General features: G+C 42.0%; 1 protein-coding gene across 1 annotated transcript; it reads left to right on the top strand.

Moving 5' to 3' along the window:
• Positions 1 to 663: 663 nt before the first annotated feature.
• Positions 664 to 15,896, top strand: znf831 (zinc finger protein 831). The gene is made up of 4 exons (XM_014974261.2): positions 664 to 796; positions 2,060 to 6,344; positions 9,898 to 10,118; positions 12,761 to 15,896. The coding sequence occupies exons 2-4, from the start codon at positions 2,108 to 2,110 to the stop codon at positions 13,631 to 13,633; spliced, it is 5,331 nt and encodes a 1,776-aa protein (XP_014829747.2). The 5' UTR covers positions 664 to 796; positions 2,060 to 2,107; the 3' UTR covers positions 13,634 to 15,896.

The raw sequence follows: 15,896 nt of genomic DNA on the forward strand, positions 1-15,896 counted from the left end.
TGCACAATCATCCTTACTCACTAAACCAGCAGCAGATTAACGATTAACACTGCCAGCGTAAATAACAAATTCATTTAAACAAAAGCATGTCTCCTTAAGGATGTGCAAAGTTAACCACTAAACCCCCTACAAAAACAAAAACAAACACAAAAAAATAAAACATAAGAGGGATAGTGGTGGAGGTGGATCATTTAAACGCTTTAACTCGTCTAATTGTTCTCTGTCAGAAAGGATGAGAACTGCACATGTGTAGCCACATCAACATGAGCTGCACCTCACTCCTCTGTCTGTGTCGGTGGGTGAGATTCTGTGCGTGGGTGGAAGTCAGTGGGTGGGAGAGTGAGCATGCGAGGCAGATAGAAGTCAGGTACTGCCTCAAACTGCTGATGGTAAAAGTCAGCCGTCGAAAGGGTAAGTTTGCTTTTGTTGCAGCACTTCCTCCACTGGCAGCTCCCGCTTTCAACACTTTTGTTTTAATGATCCTCGCGGTCCAGCTGATCTCTTAGTGCAGTCTCTGACTTCAACTTATCCTCCGGAAGTCTTTGTTTGACAGCCAGCACACCCACCCAGCACTCTCCTCCTTTCTGCCATACCAGCTTGCATCTTCTCTGTCTCTCTCTCTCTCTCACTCTCTCTCTCTTTCTCTCTCGCTCTCATTTGCATGTCTTCCGCTTCCTCATCACAAGAAACGGTTCTTGTCACAGAGCTGAGAGAAGATGAGATTGGAGAGGAACATGAAGCAAGCGGTTGCAGTCAGAATGAGGCTGTGTAAAGGGCTCTGTCACCAGTCAGGGTGGTGAGTGAACTCTACCTAAATGTTTCCTGCACTTTCTTTTTTTATCTGTACTCTTCTGAGTTACCACTCACAGTGAGGTACTACATGTACTGTTGTTTGTTTTGTTCCTGCTTACGCTGCCTGACAGCAGCATAGATGGGCTTTCTTCCATTCCTTCTTTGTTTCCTTCCTAATTGTATTCGTTTTAGCAGATTAAGAGTCCATATTTTGACTTTCATTTGACAAATACTGGCTAATGTTTGGCTGAGCTGGCAGAGCACAGGAGAGTGTGAGATGATTGTAAAATAATTCCACAAATAAAACCAAGATTCAGAAGCAAAACAATACAAAAAATATTTTCAGTGCTTCACTTCTGTTTCAGCTACACGGCTACAGCCCTTTAAACAATACGAGGTGATTTACATGGTGATAAGGAAGTGAAAGCACATTCGGCTCCACATCTGCATACTGTGACTAATGACAGAAAGCGAAGTCTGTGCACACAAGGCTTTTTGTTCAATGTGATCAGAAGTAAACTTCCCTCTGTACACAACACCACACAAGTCTTCATGCAGTGTGGGCGTGCTTATGCTTCACAGCCAACAAAAGACTGAGCTCCATGCCAACTGTACCTCTGTGGGTTTTAAACCCGCCACACTGGAACAAAAAGAAATGTAATTCGCTCCTCCTAATATGCCCTTTGATGGTTCCCATGTGGGAGACGCGTACGCGTTGATAAATTCAGAACCACATCAGCCAGTCTGCAGACTGGAGCAGACAGCTAACGTTAGCAGCTAATGTTTTGATTGGGTGGATTAAGATTTCTTAATGTCCGACAGAGTATTGGATTGTTCCACATCCCCTCCTTCAATATGTTTACTTCATGTTTGCCTCTCTTCTCAACTTGTCTCTTGATGGATTCCTTCCCATCTGCACTTACAGACTCACATGCCTGCGCTCCCTTCTGCAATCATGGTTACTATTACTCATCACCAGAGTGATGTAATTAGCAAATGGATGTACTTTTGCTTGGGGTGCTGCAGGATGGTTGGACAAGTGTGGCAAACATTTATTCCTAGATTTTATCATAATGTGAAATGAAGACTGGCTTTGCCGTCTGGCCTGAAGGATTCTGCATATCTGTCTTCATTAGCTGCTTTGTCACATTGCACTGCTGCTTTCTTCACTTTGAGACTTAAAGCAGTCTGCTTGAATAAACTCACCAGCCTTTTTGAGCAAAAAGGCAAAGAAAAAGACTTAAAAACAAATGTCTTTATCTTTCAGGTAATTAGAGACCCGAAGCTGGTACATCACGACAGCTGCAGTGTTGCCATGGAGACCGGAAAGCCGACACTATCGAGTGTTCCGGTGCACACTGGCTCTGTCAGAGCACAGGCAGAGAAAAGGATGGACATCCAGGCACCACTAACGGCTGTTTACATCCAGACAGTTCCTGCCATGCCGATGCAGCCATACCTTCAACCTCCTGCAGACGCGCGAGAGACAAATGCACTCCATCTGGCCATGCCACCGCTCTACTCCAAGGAGACGCTTCCCTTCCTGACACTGCATCTCGCCGGTGGACTGCAGCCTCAAATGGGACTGAGCGCAGCTGCTGCTGCTGCTGCTGCTCCAGCTGCAGCTCCAGCTCCAGCTCCGACTCCTGCAGCCAAACCCAAGTCTGCGGGCAAACATGTGTGTCCTCACTGCGGTCGTGACTGCATGAAGCCCAGTGTCCTGGAGAAGCACCTCCGCTGCCACACCGGGGAGCGACCTTACCCCTGCACCACCTGTGGAGTGTCTTTCAAGACTCAGAGCAACCTCTACAAACACAGACGAACTCAGGCACATGCCCGACAATCATCCGAGTCAGAGCAGAGCAACCTGGGCAGCCTGGACAGCATGTCCAGCTCTAGAGAGACTTGTTCCTCCAGTTTGTCTCTTGATGAGCAATGCGAAGATTTGGGCAGTGAGGAGAAGCATACTACGCTAAGTGCTGCTGAGAGCCCGACTCCTGCTGTTCAGACTCAAAGTTCCGAACAGAGAGAGACAAGCCCAACGGTTTCCAGCGCAGAAACAAATGGGAGTAACAAACTGACAGTTGCGGAGGATAAACAGAAGACAGAAAATACAAAAGACTCTCTGACCATCAGTCGGCATCTCCAGCTTCAGAGACAGGAAGCCACCCTGTTCTCCAAACAGTGGGACAGATCTGTGTCCAGAGGGAAATCCCAGAGTCATGAGAGTACAGACTCTGGCTTCAGCGAGACCAGCGACCACTACCCAAGTCCCAGCAGTGTCTTACCTGAGCACAGTGTGGATTCCCTCTCTAAACCTAGCAGGGAGCATCTTGAAGAAACCCAGAACACACATTTATGTTCAGAACAAGGCCATGGTGGACGAGACGAAAAAGACGCAGCAAGGGAGCAGGTGCATAAGAGGCTAGAGGAACGGATATCCAAGCTGATTTCGGACAACTCTGCTGTTGTGGAGGATAAACACCTTGAAAATGTCAGGCCAAGAAAAACTGTTTTGTCAAAGCAGGGCAGTATTGACCTTCCCATGCCATACACCTACAAGGACTCCTTCCACTTTGACATGAAGATTAACCCGGCCCAGAATACTGGGATGCAGAGACACACCAAGTCTGGTTTATTCAACTCTGTGCCGACTCAGTGCTCCTCTACCACAGAGCATGCCCCCTTAACGCGCAGCAGTTCACTCCCTTTCAGCGTTACCCTTCTGCAGCCCGAGAGAAGCAGCCCAACCTCCTCCAGTCAAAGTGATTATGCAACAGACATCCGCAGGAGAAGCTCTGGCCAGATCAACCCAACAGGTTTATTGAAGAAGCCTGTGAACCAGCACTCGTCTTCTCACCGCCCACTGGTTCGGCAGACAGCCGTAGACTGCAACCACACAACAGACAGCCTCCACACAACTTCATCTGTGGAGGAGGCATGCACCGGCAGTCTCAGCTGCGACGGAGATGCCAGTGATATTATTGGAGAGCCAAGCAGCAGAAAGTTCCGGAGGAAGAAAGCACAGAAGTTTGCTTACAACAAGTGGTACATGTATGGGGGTGGAACATTTAAAAAGCTCTATGATCCTGACAAAAGTGGCGATTCCACTGCTGTCAAAGGCAGGAAATGTTTGACAAACCTGGTTCATGAGACAGCTCAGGGTGTGCAGAAAAGGGTCTCCATGGTTCAAAAAGAAACAGTAACAAGATCGGGCTCAACAGTAAACTTCTCAACCAGCAATGCAACAGCAGGCCATCTCTCTGCCAATCTCTCCCTTGTCTCTTCTGTGGATGTAAATGTAGAAAGACATCACCTTCATTCAACAAATAGTTCTGCTAAGGCTCCACTTACAAGACATTTGTCTCTGTCACTATTGCCTTTACCTGCCACCAAATCCGTGCCTGTCCACAAAATGGAGTGTTTCAATCTAACAGAGGCAGGGAGATTAGGGAATGTTACAAAACATTCTGACTCCACGACAGAGCTTTGTGTAGCCCACACTCCATCTGACAGAAGGAAGCAGAAAACTGGTGAAAAAATAATTTCCCCTCTGGAGATGAAGACTGTGCCAAGCACACTGACTCAGCACCCTGTGCCTGTCACTGCAAGCACACCTCCGCAGGGTACAGATGTTACTTATGTCCAAGCTAAAGAAATCCCAAATTCTCCGGGGCTCAAAGGAACCCTCTTTTTGCCATGCTTACTCAATGCAAATGTTTCCCAGATTAGCACTTCGGCAGCTACTTCAGACTCTGTTGCTGCAAAGAGCAGTTTCCTCCCCAAGTATCAGTTGAAGTTACCCAATGCCCTTGAATCTGGTCCTGCATCCTTACCACAAGCTCAAAGTAAACCAAAGGGAACAGATGATTGTAGTGCCACTCTCAGCGACCAAATCTTAGTGACGTCTTATGAAAACATATCTAAAAACACTTTAGAGTCCATGGAAACACAAGACCACCTTGCCTTGGCTCGCACAGTTACAAGTATGTGTCAGGTTAAAACTTCACAACACACCCATAGTTTGTCTTCTAATGTATCTGTTATGCAAAGGCAGTTTGCAGCAACCACAATAACCACAAGCTGCTTTCAAGATTATTCGAGTGGATTATGCAGCGCTTTGTTGCATTGTTCGAAAACTGCAACCGATTCTATGCATAAACATTTACCCAGACCTCTTGCAACTGCAGCTCCTAGCATGTCTTTGCCCACAGGAAATAGTCAGACATCTGCTGCCACCATCACAGGTCTTTCGCATCATCTGCCTAACCACGGATCTAACCCTTTTTTGGGAGACAGGCAATTGTCAACAGCATCGATCCTGGCAAACCCTGCAAACAAAGCAGATGTTGACTCTAATGCCTCAGTTGTACGTTGTCGCATTGTGCCGTTGGACCAGCAAGCTCAAAATGTTTTTCATGTTCACACAGCAGACCTCCAGATCTGTCTTCAAATCATATCAGATGAGCAGATGGCTCTTATTGCACCCCAAATTGAACGTCAGTCTGGCCCTAGTCTGCCACAGTTACGTGAAATTGAAGCCATGTCCCCAGAAGGTGCCCTGAGTAAAACTCAAACTTTTGGCTCAAAGAAAATTACCAATGTCACAAAAGTAGAAGAACAACCAAAAGATCCAAAGGAGGGTGTCAGACAGGAGCATTTGTCTAGACTTAACTCAGAGAGAGCATCACCCCCACAGTCTGTGCAGCCGGTGAAAGAAAAAACCGAACACAGTGATGCCTGCAGAACTGCATCATCAACAAAATCTTTCCCTCCTCAACCACCATCCCGGCACTCGCACAATAATGGCCATTTAATCACAGTCACGCAGACCCGGAATTCTGTAGGCAGTATTATGGCAACCTCTGCTTCAGTCAGAGGTGAAAACTCAGGAAGGAACCACACTTCAGAGGCTAAACAAGTTCTCTTTCCAAACACTTGTGCCGAGGAGAAATTTTTATCCACTAAGAGGGTCAATCAAACTGGAACGGCCTCACAAATGCTTACAGGTCAACAGAAAATTTGTGAGAGATCATTTTCCACCAGTCCAGCAAATCAGAGCAACATGAAAATCGAACCTCTGGACAAAAGCCAACAGAAAGCGAAACATCCAGGTGGCTTGTGTAACACAAATGTATTGAACAGTCAGGGTGGAGCTTTGGCGTGCAAAATCAGTAGGACAGAGAATGGAGAGTTCCTCAAACAAGCCAACAGCGACAACGCAGGCATTGATGCATCAGTCTCTCAACTTTCCAACAGTAACGTCAATGTGGTAAGACAGCTCAACCCACAAGCATTTGTCTTTCACAGTCATCAAATGGAACCTACAAAATCCACAAGTGAGAGTTCACTCAAGCATGCAAACTTGCAACTGAGCAGAGTGAAACTTTCTGACAATTCCTCTTCTTCAATGGAACATTGTCCTCAGGAAATACAGAATACAATTAGAAGAGAACATTCAGAAAAATCTCCGGGTCAGTTTAACTTACAGCCTGCTTCTGTTGACATGAAAAGACCCGGAGACATTACAAGCTTCCAGAGCTCCACCACAGGTATGAATTACAGCTTACTTATGTTAAGCATCTGGGTGTTATGTCTTACATAATGCAAGAATATGTCATTGAATTATTTCTATATTCAAGTGCATTGATAACTACAGCAGAGCAAACAACTTACTGCAAGTATGTATGTATCCATCGTTTACCATTACATACACAAAGTTTGAAGATAGTTAGGCCACGTTCATACTGCAGCCTGAAGTGACCCAAATCCGATTGATTATGAAATCTGATTTTTTTTTCGCGTGGTTGTTCACACTTCCAAATATATGCGACTTGTATGTGATCTCCAGTGTGAACTGCAAAAATGTCCCGCATGCGCAGTAGAGGGCGCAATAACGTCACACATAGAGAACGCGCTCAGTTTTGCCAACAGACATAAAAAAAGAAGAAGCAGTGCTCAGTGTTTGCAGATGTAAACGTGGATGCTAATCTTACAATTTTAAAGTTGTAAGACCGGAGCCAACACTTTAACAACTTAATCCTCATCCGCCATGGTTGTTATTTTTCTTCCGACTTGCGCGCGAATCAGGAAGCAGAGTAGTGACGTGACGTCTGTCCGGTATCAGTGACGTTCAGGTCGGAGGAATACTACAGACAGTCTGGGTCGAATTTGAACAAATCTGATCTGTGCTGTTCAAATTGACATGAAAAAATCAGACATAGTTCGCATTAAAGAAAAAAAAAGAAAAAAGAAATCGTGTTTGGGTCAAGTTAGGCTGCAGTATGAGCGTAGCCTTCGTCTCCAAATGATCTGAATTGTGATTAAAGAAGCAGAACGTTTGAAAAGAAACCAAATTTTTCTGTTGGATATATGGGAGAAATTAAAAAAAGACTTCAGTTACCTGAAATATTGGAAACGTTCAAATTAAACAATAAAAATAAATACCTAAATCAGTGATTCTTGAGAATAGGGACAAAATGGGTTTTAATTTTCCCATATTTTTTAAAATTATTTCTCAACCTTATCTATGCAAATATGACAATGTTTTGGAAGTGTAAAGATGCTACTGTGCAGGTTCCCAGTTGCAACATTTTTTTTTTTAATTACATTTTTAATCGACCTGACCCTGACAGCTAGTGAGTAAAAAGAAAAACTTGATACATGTGAAGTAATGTAATTTATGCAAAATATATTAAAATGAATTAGCTGCACATTTAAGTGAGATTTGACAACAATTTCAATGAAAAAGTCACAAAAACTCCGATGGAGTTGACATCTGACGGAGTTGACGAAATGCCAAACTGCTCTGAAGGAGACCATATTGTAGCTCATCAGGTCCATGAAATCTTTACAGTATACCAAAATTAAGCTTTATTTCACAAAATTTCATCAAAGTTTTGTAAATTGTCAGTTATGGAGTTGACACATCATGGTTGTGACAAGTAATTTAGGAATAAAACAGAAGAAAAAACTAAAGAATAACATAAGCTAACCAGAGCTAACTAGCCCTCTTAGCAAAGGAAGAGAAAGGAAGTGGTCATGGAGTAATCAGAAGTTCTGGTGCCCCCAATAATGCCTGATTTTTTTTACATTCTTTTCATGTCCGACGGTGTTGACAAAAACTAGGGACAAATTTCGATGGAGTTGGAAAATATATAAAAAATATTTTTAATTCAATTTATTGATACTTTTATAATTATTTATATGAGTACTTATACTTAATTGTCATAATATATAATTTTAGTATTTCTTTAATTGTTTTAAACTATTATAATATATTGAGTTCTGCTCCTGGACAAGGGATTATACAGGCATCATCCACCGACTACAATGTTTAAAATAAAAAAAAATATTCAGCAAATACCTGGAAAATATACATTGTTGTGCTCACATGACCCAGGTTTGTTTAGTCAGATATTTGAAAAAATTATATTTTGTGTATATTTTATTCAAATTTTGTGCTTTATCCATAGGACCTATTTTGTCTCTATTCTCAAGAATCACTGATATACATAAATAAAACATTTAATAGGAGGCACGGGTGTGTATCAGGTAAAAGTTACGAATGCATCACCAGTGTTAAAATAACGAATTTCATCTAGATCTTTTTCACATTGTGCATCTGTTTAGTAAAAATGAGTAAAGAAACTTGTTTGTTGAGCAAAAATAATCAGGGACGGGTCAAAGGGAAAACACTCAGAGATTGTTCTGGTCCATCATGGTGGATCTGACCGAGTCTGGTGAATTTTCTGCAATTGTTTTCTTTAGTATCTGTAAAGCTGGTGTCCAGCAGTACGCAAACAGCACAGGAGTTCTGTACATTACCACACTGATGATTTCAGTCCCTGAAAAAATGTAGGTAGAGGCCCCATTCCAACACAAGGTGGCAGCATAATCTAATGACTTTTTCTGGTTCCTGAATCCCAGGAACTAGAAAAATCATGTCGTTCTTTTTTGTTTGTTTGTTTTTTTACTCAAACATTAAAATGTTTATCAGGAATTCTGACTGCAGGCAGAAACAATCAAAAGCAGCTTTTGCTTACTATTTTCCTGTAATTAAAAGACGGTGGATTGCTGCCAGGATCCCCAGGGCTAACACTCTGGTCCTTATGTTTCATCACAGAATATAGGAGTTTGTTTGTTTTCCCAGGCTCCAGTAATTGCTGAAGTTCCCACATTTCTCTTCTAGGCAGGACGTTACAAAAAAATGTGAAGGGTAGACGACCTTTCAGATAGGCCCGTCGCAATAAACAAGGAATCTATATATCTGTAAATCAATTAATCGCATGATAAATTAAAACAAACAGTAATTTCTATTTGCATGATTTATCGTTTTTCTTTCTCTTTTTCTCCCAAAAGCTGAATGACAAAAGTCTTCAGTTTGATGATATGGTCTCAACTAGACCATTTTTCTGAAGGACAATTTTGTTTACAGAGACTTCATAATTCATTCTATTTGTCGTTTCTGTTGTTCTTTTTTATTATTATTATTATTATTTATTTATTTTGGATATTTAACACGTATCCAAAATACGTGTTAAATATCCAACACGTATATCGGATATACGTGTTGGAAGACTAAAGAACATTTAATCTTCCAGTGCTAAATGTTCATTAGAACATTTAGCACTGGAAATGTTCTAATGAGCTTTAAATTCTAAATGTTCATTAGAATTTAAAGCTTATTGTTTTCTGGGAAACGTACAAAATGCATTGAAGCAAATTCTTGATTACTTTGCATTTCTAACGTACAAGAATTGTAAAAAGGTGTCTCGTTTTGGGTTTGCATGAGGTCGTGAGGTTGTGTATGTGTGCGGTTTAAAGTCTGGTATGTGTGCGAAGCGAAGGTGGTCCAGAGCTCAGAGCAGCGACTCTGTGTCGTGAATAGTTGTCCACACGCTCAGGACGCATCTGGTGCATCCAGAGGTGATAGGTCACAACAAACAACTATGACCGAATGAGATAATTTATTTTTCATCGTGTTGTGAATCCTGATCCCTACCTGAAGCCTTCAAGCAGTAAAACTTGAACCTTAAATCCCCCCCCCCCCCACCCAAAAAAAAAAAAAAAACAACTTCTTTGTGTCTGTTTTTGTTGCCTGAGGGATCACGGAGGGAGCACAGATGGGTCTGGACTCACATGAGCACAGCGAGACACCTGTGCAGCCAGAGAGCAAGGACTGGAGACCAAAGCAGAACCAGGGGGAGCCAGAGAGAAAACACCAACGCTTGGGAGAGCAGGCAAACGATGGGCTGACAAAATCAGACAAAGGACCAGAGTCTTACAGCAGACATGTGGCTGCAGCAGACATGAGCAGGCATAAGGTGAGAAGGAAAATCACTGCCTATGTGTTGAATGTTAACTGTACGTCCTATTTTTTATTATTATTGTTATTTCAGTGCCTGAATCAAGCATAAACACACTCTCTTAGAAGAAACCTAGATAAGGTTTGTGTTCAAAATGTACTAATTGCTTAGAGTTTAAAGGTCAAAAGGTCAACCAGTTCCCCCACTTTTACTTAATCAAAATTATTAATCAAAATTACCTTTTCAATTTTCATAAAAATCTTCAAAGCCAAAGCAGCACAAACAAAAAAATGGTGTGTGTGTGTGTGTGTGTGTTTGGGGTAATGGGGTGGGATCAGGGATGCTGGTTGACCTTTCATGACCTCTATAAACATTTCTTAATATATTTTAAAGTGATAGCTGCACAAACAAAAAATTTTGCTGCACAAACGTAGCATCAATTTTTGACACCAATTTTTGTCTGATTTGAAGAAGGTTGGGGGTGGAGGGGGCGCAACTTCACTCAGGTATTAAATAGTTATGTATTTAAAAAGTGTATGGATGTTTTTTTCCCCCCTTTGGTTCTACTGTATAATTTAATATATAAAATTAAAAGAAAACAAAAAACAAAATGTTTATAAGATGACTTCTTCCAGTTTGGAATTCTTCCTGTGGATTTTATTGTTTTAATTACAGCTTCAGCTCCAGTCGTCCACAAATCATTCACATATTTAGAATGCTGCTATCTGAGGACGGTGTGGGAGCAGGCAGCTTCTTATGAAAGTGTTGCAGCACAATAGACACATAATCCTGCCTATGTGTCAAAACAGTGTAGAAAGTAGTAAGATGAATTACACAAGACGACTCTTTAGTAAACAGTTTAGTCGCAGAACCACACACAGGAGCAAGTTGATTTATGCCCCCTGAAGGCATCCAGTAATTCCTTATATCATTAATACGGGGAGGCAACAGGCAACTAAACCAGGATATCAAAATTCTTGAGATTGCTTTATAAACTTCAAGTTAAAAAAAATACATGCTGGAAGAAAAGCGTGTCTGCAATTTAATTTAATTCTCTTTCAGATTATTTCTGTTAATTGTCTTCACTAATATTTGGTTAGTGAAGAAAGAGCACAGCGGACGACAGACCTGGGGGCCTGTGATCACTTTGGGTGGATGGTTGTTTTGTCTGAATAGTCCAGGAAAAGTCATCAGATCTTGTTATACATGCCTGGCCAGAACCTGCAAGAGAGCATGTAATATTTTGAAGTTTCACGTGTGTCAAGACCTCCTTGAGCCAGCCAAGGTGTGGAGGAGGTTGAGCATTTTTCCATTTGAATATTTGTGAAGCCAAATATGCATCAATTTGCTGTTGATGCATATTTGGCAGTTTAAGTGGGGGAGTATTGAATAAAATGAAACAAGGATCAGAAATACCTTCACCGCCATTGCGAGAGTGTCAAATATTTGGCTCTAGACATGTCAATGACGGCTGGATACACTTTCAGCAGCAAAGCACTGGAGTGGTATACTCTGAAAAGAACCTTGATTGTGCTAAATTGAGCCTTGTATATATGGAGGAAATTTGAACCAATTTACGAATTAGGTCCCACTAACTGTCTGGGATCTATTTGCTCTTCAAGGTTCATTTAAGATAAACAATCGGAGCTGTATCAGGGGAGTCGCTGAGGCTATATTCAAGGAAATAAAAAAGTATCTCTGAGCAGAGTCCTGAGTGAGCAAAGAGTCAAGCAGTGACCCTGGAAGACATTTAGCAAAGTAAGGCTGGTGGATTTGACAAGCAGTCTAGTTTAAAGGAAGCATGAAAAGGTGCAAGTGGTAAAAGACTTTTCTCTGTAAAGGTCATTGACCTTAACTTGGTAAGGTTGGAAAGGAAGGGAGTGAGGGAACATAAGATTTTAAAAAAATGGAGCTTCAGTTGGAGGTTCCTGCAAACTGTAGTGTTTACCAAACTGAGTTCAAATGTTTAAGGAATTGGTGACCGCAGGGTTCGGTGAAATGTTCTGTCTCTTGAAGGGAAGTGGTGCCATGACAGGAGATTTTATGGAGAGACGTTTATGCTTTTCTTAATGAACATCTCAAAAAACACATGGGGATTCTCAGAAGTGGAGTAGCAATGGAGCAAAACACAAAGAGCAAACGTATTTACACACAGATATATTTGTGAAAAGGGAGAATGTCCTCGGTTCATTGGTATTTTTGAGATACGCCGTGAAGTCAAGGAGATAGCATAACTAAGGAACTACTGTCAACAATTGACTAGTGAACCAAAGAAATGAGACCAAAGGCTGTTTAACAGTTTCATTTCCAATATTATGATGGTGTTGGGGCCTCTTAAGGTTTTGTATGGCCCACAGTCTTGAGTAAGAAGGACCAGGGTTCCCGCTGTAGTTTCTAGGAGCTTTTTAATGATGAGGATCTGTGGAAGAATAAGCAATAGTTAAATTCACTTAGAAACTTTACTTGGAAAGAATATTTTAAATTACTCAGAGGGGGCCAGTACTTACAGAGGATCTTGTGACGAGTTGCGGTAGAGTCGGGGTCTTCCTGAAGGTTTCAACTGCACACTTCACTGCTGCAATTACTGGGGAAAAGATGCTACCTGGGGACCCCATGGTGTTCTTGTTAGAGGCTAATTCCTTTCTATTCTTTTATTCCAGGGAGAAGAAACAAACCATCATGTGGATACCTCTAAATTCTCCTGTCTGTCAGAACAGCATTTAGAGTCTCTTTCCCAGAAGAACTCCTGTATGTCCGAGTGCCCTCCACCCAACCTTCATCAAGCCCCAAACACCTCACATAACTCTGGCACTCCTGCCAACAGCATTCATTCCAGCCTTTTGAGCTCTCCACCACTGGAAATCAACCATCTCTATTTGCCACAGAAGACCTGGGACAGAGGCATCGTCCTCTACGACCAGCAAATGCAGGTCTCGCGTGAATCAGATCTCAGCCAGGATGCTGCGATTCCGATTTCCACATCAGAAACACAGAGTGTCTTTTTTTGTGCTGAGCCCAGCCTGCAGTCATTCTCATGTCAAGATCAAACAAAAAGCACTATCAGCTTTTCAGCTCAGCAAGGCTGTACCGCCGCTGGTAACTACAGCTGTGATGTTTTCACTGGAGAGAGTAAAACTAACTCTTGCATCTTACCAGATTTTAGAACATTGTCCTCTTCGTACTTAAGCCAAGTTCCCAAAGTCTGCAGAGGTACTGGTGAGATGACCGGGGACATCCAAATACTGCCAGACAAACAGATTACTGAATCTCCGTCTCAGCCGTTTTTGTTTCTGGAACCTGAAAAGAAGCAGGACGCCATGGACTCACTGAATGACTTCATAGGTCAGAGCTCTAACTCTGGGAGGCCTGACATTACCAGCAAATACCAATCCGTTTTCATGATTGGGTCCTTTCACGGCTACCAGTCTTCAGACTGTCTGCCCAGTGGAGTAAGGCCTGTTCCAAGCTTTCAAGACAACACAGAAGATAACAGCAGCAGTGACGATGAGGGAAAACTCATCATTGAGCTCTAGTAAAACATGACAGAAACTTATTTTACAGACTATTTTTTTGCTGCTGTGTATATTTTTATGAGGCAAACTACTCAGAAGGGAAGAATAAGAATAGTGGATGATTTAATTCAGTAGTAAATGAAACAGGACTGCACATATGGATTTTTTTTTATATGGCTTTTGTATAGATGCAAATATTTTGTATGACTGTAAAAGTAATCTTGTGGTAATACTGCAAAGAGTAAATTAAGCTGTGATTCCAAACATATTACTTCATGGTAACTCAGGTGGTTTTGAATGCCTCCTCACCTTCATGAATCTAATGCATTCACATTGTAGAGTTGAGAATGCAAATCCTACCCATGGATTTCTGACAGCAACCAACATAGCTGCAGCACATGTAAATGGTAAATGGCCCATACGCTTAATCAAGTCCAGAGGACCCCAAAGCGAGTCACACTGCATTCAGTCATTCACCTGTTCACACCCACATTCACACGCTGATATTTTACTACACATGTAAAACACATAGGGGTACACCGAATGTAGTTTACTGGCTGATTACCGATCTTTTAAAGCCTGATCTGCCGATTCCGATTTTGGCCAATACCAACTTTTTTTTTGTCTGAAATGAACCTAAATATAGCAAGAAAGTCACAGAGTTGGCAACAGTGGGGTGACTAATGTTAACTTCAAGCTTTCAGACATGACCTGGTGGGCCGGTCGGTCAGATAACATCTCCCACAGGAGAACAGAAGAGGACAATGTTGATACTCAGGCATTTTCTGAGGCATAAAAGAGGTAGATAACATCGTCTTCACACGTAAGTATCAGCTGATCACAGTTCTCCCAAAATTAAGGGAACTGGCCAGTAAATTGGTGCAGCCCTAAAAACAAAGCATCCTAAAACTTGAAAGTACAAGATACTGATTAGCAGTTCTGATAACGGCTGATTTGGCACATATAAGTATCAGCCACTACTTGTCAACACATTCCAAAAAATAGGAAATATATTATGAGCTTGTATTGCTAAAAGTAGCAAACCGAGCCAAACCAATCAATCTAATCTAAAGACTTTAAGTTTAAGTCCTTGTGAAATGCTCACCTATTCAGAATGAAACCTGCCTCTCACTTCTGCTGCCGGGGCAGGCTAAGCATCACATTTTGAAATCTAAAATCACAGGATCTGATTTGAACCAATCGCTAATGTTTGGCCGTAATGTATGTAATGTGCCTGGCTCGACGGAGCTTGCCAGAAATTACGTGCACTGTACGCAACCCCATGAGGAGTAAGGTCTCCACATCTTTGCCAGTAATAAAATGTCTTAAACGTTCCTCTTGTTCTGGCTTCAATTGCTCAACATTTGGAAGTGTGGCCAACACCGACTGAATGGCTTTGTTTACGTCCCCCTGCTGTGGTCAAACTACAAACACAAACAGACTGCATTTCTCTTTCTTTCTTTTTTTTTTTGGCTCTAATGGCCTTTATTTGAAAGTGCTCAGACAGGAACATAGGTAAAGAGAGAGAGGGCAGCGCCACCAGGTCGGGAATCAAACCTACGACAGCTGTATTAAGGACTAAGACCATATTATGGGGGGTGCTTCGCCACAACAGCATCCCCCCGACTGCATTTCTAAAAACAGCAGAGTCACTGTTCACTACTCCTAACTCTGTTCTCTCATTTGATTGGTTGAAATTCAATCCAAGAAATCAAACTCAATTTGAGAAATCCCAGATGGAGCCCTGAAGGGAGATGAGAATCAAATTGTGTACTTAACCCAGATATTAATAGCAATTAAACTTAATAGAAAGGCTAGTTTTAATCTAACAAGAATACATTATTTTCATAAAGCAAGGGACAGCTTTGGGGCCTCTGAATATGCAGCCAGTCTCTGTTATGAACATATGAATAGATTTGTTTCGGATCAGCTTCACTTACTTGGACTAGAAAGGGTCGCATGTCTCTTTGAAATCAAGATGTATCCCCTTTGCTAACTCAGCCCACTGTCTTTACCTCTGCCCACACACTCCACACACACCCAGCACCTATAAAATCAATCTGTCTCTACCTTCCCACAGTGACACCCACTTATTAGTGAATTCTATTATAGTCCCAGACAACACCTGCTTGTGTGAATCACGTCCACATGTTGCCAAATATCTGCAAAGTTAATCTTTACTGCCAGTCAGAGAAGAAGAAGGTGGCTGGAGGGCTTCGGTCCCTGTCCAAGTGTCAGTCTCGGAATGAGTCAGCAGGTAAAATAAAACCACTAACAACAGGAA

The sequence above is a fragment of the Poecilia mexicana genome, unplaced genomic scaffold (assembly GCF_051168715.1).
Source record: "Poecilia mexicana isolate PSO_F unplaced genomic scaffold, ASM5116871v1 scaffold_5, whole genome shotgun sequence".
NCBI classification, from domain to species: domain Eukaryota; kingdom Metazoa; phylum Chordata; class Actinopteri; order Cyprinodontiformes; family Poeciliidae; genus Poecilia; species Poecilia mexicana.

Excerpts from the sequence above, each read along its gene's own strand:
- znf831 (XM_014974261.2), top strand. The coding sequence starts at position 2,108 with ATGGAGACCGGAAAGCCGACACTATCGAGTGTTCCGGTGCACACTGGC. Across the intron at positions 6,345-9,897 it reads CTTCCAGAGCTCCACCACAG|GGATCACGGAGGGAGCACAG; the intron begins GTATGAATTACA and ends TTGTTGCCTGAG. Across the intron at positions 10,119-12,760 it reads CAGACATGAGCAGGCATAAG|GGAGAAGAAACAAACCATCA; the intron begins GTGAGAAGGAAA and ends CTTTTATTCCAG.